We start from the raw sequence: 4,770 nt of genomic DNA, 5'->3' as shown, positions 1-4,770 counted from the left end.
GGTGTTCGACGTGGGGGTGCCCGTGGCTGGGAGGGCACTGGGTGAGGGGGACCTGGGGGTGCAGTGGGTGAGGGGGGTGCAGTGGCTCCCGTAGTCCACACCCTGGGCGCTCGCTGCCCATGGGGCTGGCTCGGTCACTCCAGCGCGGCCGGGCCGGCCCTGTGCCCCTCGTGGTGCTCCCCGCGCTCCCCATGCTGCCCCCCCGGGGCTGACCCGCCCGTGTCTCCCAGAGGAGCGGCTGAGCCTGGCTGACCCCGAGTGGGACGACGTCCACGTGGTGACCGGCGCCCTCAAGCTCTTCTTCCGCGAGCTGCCCGAGCCCCTGGTGCCCTTCGCCCTCTTCGACGCCTTCGTGGCTGCCGTCAGTAAGGACCCGCCGCCCCCCCCAGCGCCCCCCCCCGTGCCCCTCCGCAGGGCCTCCCCTGTACCCAGCCCCCCCGCCGCTGTGGGGCCTCTCTGGGGCCCAGCTCCTCCCCCCCCAGGGCCTATCCAGTGCCCAGCCCCCCACCATGGTGTCTCCCCTGTGCCCTGCGCCCCAATCCCAGGCAGGGGCAGGGGAGGCGGGTGCTGGCTGATGCCCTGTGTGCCTCCACTCCCCCTTGTGGGCCCCCCAACCCCCAGGGGCCCAGGCGACCTTACGCGGCCACTGCCCACAGACTCCTGGGGGTGGGGGGCAGCCCTGGGGCCCCCGTGCCCCCATCTCGTCCAGCTGCAGAGCCACATCCTTCTCCCCACAGAGCTGCCAGCCTACGGCGAGCGGGTGCAGCGCCTGGCCGAGCTGGTCCAGAGCCTGCCCCCTCCCAACTACGCCACCCTGCGCTACATCCTGGCCCACCTCCGCAAGTAAGGGGGGGCTGGGAAATCCGGGGGGGGGGGAACAGAGCCAGGGGCTGGGGTCCCGGCAGACATGGGGGGCAGCAGGTCGGGGTTGGAGGAAACCGGCAGACATGGGGGGCAGAGGATCAGGATTGAGGGGCTCCAGCAGACATGGGGGGCTGCGGGTCGGGATTGAGGGGCCCTGGGAGACATGGGGCCTGCGGGTAAGGATTGAGGGGCCTCAGTGGCTGTGGTTGGCTGCGGGTTGGGTTTTGGGGGACACCGGTGGACATGGGGGGCTGCAGGTTGGGTTTGGGGGGCCCCAGTGGCCATGGAGGGCAGAGGGTCAGAATTGAGGGTACCAGTGGCCGTGGGGGCAGCGGGTTGGGATCGGGGGGCCCAGTGGCCGTGGGGGGCAGCAGGTTGGGATCGGGCGGCCCCGGTGGCCGTGGGGGGGCAGCGGGTCAGGCTCGAGGCCCCTCTCTGCCGCCCCCCAGGGTGATGGAGCACGCCGACGCTAACCGCATGACCCGGCAGAACATCGGCATCGTCTTCGGCCCCACGCTGCTGCGGCCGGAGAAGGAGCTGGCCAGCATGGCCGTGGACATGGTCCACCAGAACCAGGCTGTGGAGCTGCTGCTCTCCGAGTTCCAGCGCATCTTCCCGGCCCCCGGCGCCAACTGAGCCCCCGGCAGCGCCCGGGCACTGAACCCCTGCCAGGACCAGGGCCGCCACCTGGAACAGACTGGACTCAGCGCCAGCCAAGGACAATGGCCCTGGGGCCCCGTCCCACCCCCGGGCTTTGGACAATGGAGACCCTCCCTTGGGCCCTACTCAGGGCAGCTGCATGGGCACCGGTGCCCCTAGAGGGGAAAGACCCCGTGCCCCATTCCCCGCCCCTCTGAGCCAGCCTGTGCCCGGCGCCCTCTGCCCTTCCGCGTCTGTGCGTGCCCAGGGCACCGTCTGTCTGGACTCTCGAGCCCGGGGCCGGGCAGTAAATGGCCGTCTGCCCAGGGAGCCCCCCGTCTCTGTGCTGTGATTCACCGCGGGGGAGGGGATCACCCCAGTTACGGTGACGTGGAGGTGGGGGGTCCCAAGGGGCTGGGGAGGTGGTTAAGCTGCTAGTCCCTCCCCCCAATCGCTTCCCCTCTAACCCACTGCTCCCCCCTCCCCTCCCTGAGGAGAGAAGCCAGGAGTCCCTTGGGGGCACCAACCCCATTGCCCCCCGCGCTAAGTGCCCCCCGCCCCTCTCCCCACTGTCCTGCGGGCATCGGCCCCGCTCCGCGCAGGACCCAGCCATGCCGAGGGGGGATGGTTATTTATTGATTGATTTCTCTGACCAGTTTACAATCAGAACACCCCCCCCCCCCAGAGGTTGTGCCACGCGCTGCCAGGATCCTCGTGGGCCACAGAGCGAATCTCCCTTGGTGGTGCCCCGGGGGCGGGGGGGCAGGACTCGCACTGGTGCCTGGATGCGAGGGCACCGGGGGGGCAGGAAAACGTTGCTGCTCAGGCTCTGCTGCGCACCATTAACTGCGGGCTCTGGGGCGGGTGCCCGTGGTGCCCACCCAGCAGTGGCAGGGCCATCGCCATGGGCGGCAGGGGAGGGAGCCACAGCTGGGGGGCCTGGCCTGAGGGTGGGGCCCTGAGCCCTGGCATGTGGCCCACCCCCCCTCCAGACGCACGGGGGAGTCGCAGGAGGTGGGGGGCAGCGTCTCCCTGGGCCCGAGCCCCAGGTCCTAGGCCCAGTGGGGGCAGATGGGGGGTGGGGTCTCCCTGAGGTCCTGGTGCCCTCAGTAGGCTGGGGTGGGGTCTCCCTACTGGGGTGGGGGGGAGGGTCTCTCCCTGGGGGCTGAGGTGTCGCCCAGGAGACCGTGGGCAGTGCCTGGGGTCTCCCGTGGGGGCTGGGGTGTCACCCTGGTGACAGGGGGTGGGGCAGGGGCCGGGGGCTCTCTGGGGGGGGGGGGGGGCGGGGGGGTGGCGGTGGGGGGCCGGGATCTCCCGGGGGGGGTCGGGGTCTGGCTGTGGGGGACGGGGTCCAGGATCTCCCTGTGGGGGAGGCAGCCAGGGTGTCACCCTGGTGACAGTGGGTGGGGGCCAGGATCTGCCTGTGAGGGATGGGGGCCGGGGTGTTGCCCTGGTGACAGGGGGTGGGGTCCGGGGTCTCCCTGTGGGGGGAGGGAGCTGGGGTGTCGCCCTGGTGACAGGGGGCCAGGGTCTCCCCCTTGAGGGGCCGGGGTCTCCCCGCGGGGGGCGGGGGCCAAGGTCTCCCCGTGGGGGGTGGGGGTCTCCCCATGGGGGGCCGGGGTCTCCCCGTGGGGGGCAGGGGCCAGGGTCTCCCCGCGGGGGGCAGGGGCGCCCCAGGCCCGGCAGCAGCCCTGCCGGTGGTTGACGTGCTGCGAGTAGGAGCCGGAGTGGGAGAAGCGGCGGGCGCAGCGGGCGCACTGGAACGGGCGCTCCCCGGAGTGCAGCCGGGCGTGTTCCGCCAGGTGGTGCTTGTGCTTGAAGGCCTTGGGGCAGAGCGGGCAGCGGTGCGGGCGCCTCCCTGCGGGGACGGGGACGTCAGTGCGGGGAACCCCCGGCCCCCCGCTGGGATCCCCCCCATCTCCCCAATGCCAGGTCCCCCCCCCTGGGATCCCCCCGTCTCCCCAATGCCAGGTCCCCCCCTGCTGGGCTCTCCCCGCCTTCCCCGCTGGGCTCCCTCCCCCCCGTCTCCCTGTCCCCAGGATCCTCCCTACTACCCCCACCAGTCAGGACCCCCATCTCCCCCCCGCTGGCCCCCCCAGCTCACCCGTGTGCTCGTACTGGTGCCGCAGGAGGGAGCTGCTCTTCTGGAAGGTTTTGGGGCAGAGCTCGCAGATATACAGCCCGTCGGGGGTCCTGCGTAACCGCCTCCGGGCGCCCCCCGGCTCCCCGCCCACCTGCAGGGGGCGCCACCTGGCCCCGCCGGCTCCCTGGGGCGGGAACGGGGCTATCAGCGGGGCCGAGGCTGGGAGCTCCGTAGCACCCCCATGGCCGGCATGGGCCAAACCAGGGAATGCAACACCCCCCAGCTCTGCCGGTGCCCCTCACTCCTGACCCGCAGACCCTGCTAGCCCAGCCCTGGGCGCCCCACCCCCAGCCCTGCCGGTGCCCCTCACTCCTGACCCGCAGCCCCTGCTAGCCCAGCCCTGGGCGCCCCACCCCCAGCTCCGCCAGTGCCCCTCACTCCCGACCCGCAGCCCCTGCTAGCCCAGCCCTGGGCGTCCCACCCCCAGCCCTGCCGGTGCCCCTCACTCCCAACCCGCAGCCCCGCTTTCCCAGGGCAGTTTCTCACCAGAGGCCCGTGTTGCTCCCTGTGGCCCATGGGCAGGGCTGGCTCCGACTCCACCCCGTACGGATAGAGCAGAAAGGGCAGGAACTGGGGGGCCGGCAGCTCCGGGTTCCCGTGCAGCCGAGGGGCCCCGTGCGGGAGGAGATGGCTGAGGGTGCTGGGCAGGAAGGCTGGGAAGAGGGTGCAGAGGGAGGTGGGCAGGTAGAGGGGTTCGTAGGGCAGCCGGCTCGGGGGCTCCTCCGAGGGCACCAGGCCGGGCTCCGTCTCCTTGCCTGGCTTGGGCAGAGACAGGTCCAAGGGCTGCTCCATGGTGGGGGTCTCGGGGGGGCCCCGGTCAGGGCCAGGCCCTGGCACATTGGCATCTCTGGGTCCCTCCATTCCCAGGTCAGGGGGGCCCAGAAGGGGCCAAGCCGGGCCGGGGCTGTGTGGGGAGCGGAGGTCTCTGCCGTGGCCCCCCCGGGGCCTGGCAGCACATGGGCGGCTCTGCCATGGGGCCGGGGCGTCGGGGGCGGGCAGGAGGCAGCGGCGGGAGCTGAGGTGGGAGCTGTAGGAGCCCGAATGGGAGAAGCGCTTCTCGCAGGTGGCACATTCGTAGGGCTTCTCGCCTGGGGGGACGGAGACAGGGGTCAGTGCTGGGGGGG

General features: G+C 72.5%; 1 protein-coding gene across 1 annotated transcript; it reads left to right on the top strand.

The window, feature by feature from the left end:
- Positions 1-230: 230 nt before the first annotated feature.
- On the top strand, positions 231-1,795 carry LOC113405254 (rho GTPase-activating protein 15-like; the record flags this gene model as incomplete). The annotated part of the gene is made up of 3 exons (XM_026646276.1): positions 231-365; positions 738-843; positions 1,314-1,795. Coding segments are annotated over 3 exons (428 nt in total), but the record flags the coding sequence as incomplete, so codon positions are not given.
- Between the last annotated feature and the right edge of the window lie 2,975 nt (positions 1,796-4,770).

The sequence above is a fragment of the Terrapene carolina genome, unplaced genomic scaffold (assembly GCF_002925995.2).
Source record: "Terrapene carolina triunguis isolate 2854851 unplaced genomic scaffold, T_m_triunguis-2.0 Scaffold34726, whole genome shotgun sequence".
NCBI classification, from domain to species: Eukaryota; Metazoa; Chordata; order Testudines; family Emydidae; genus Terrapene; species Terrapene triunguis.
The sequence above is the reverse complement of the archived record's forward strand: the minus strand, read 5'-3'. Positions and strand labels throughout refer to the sequence as shown.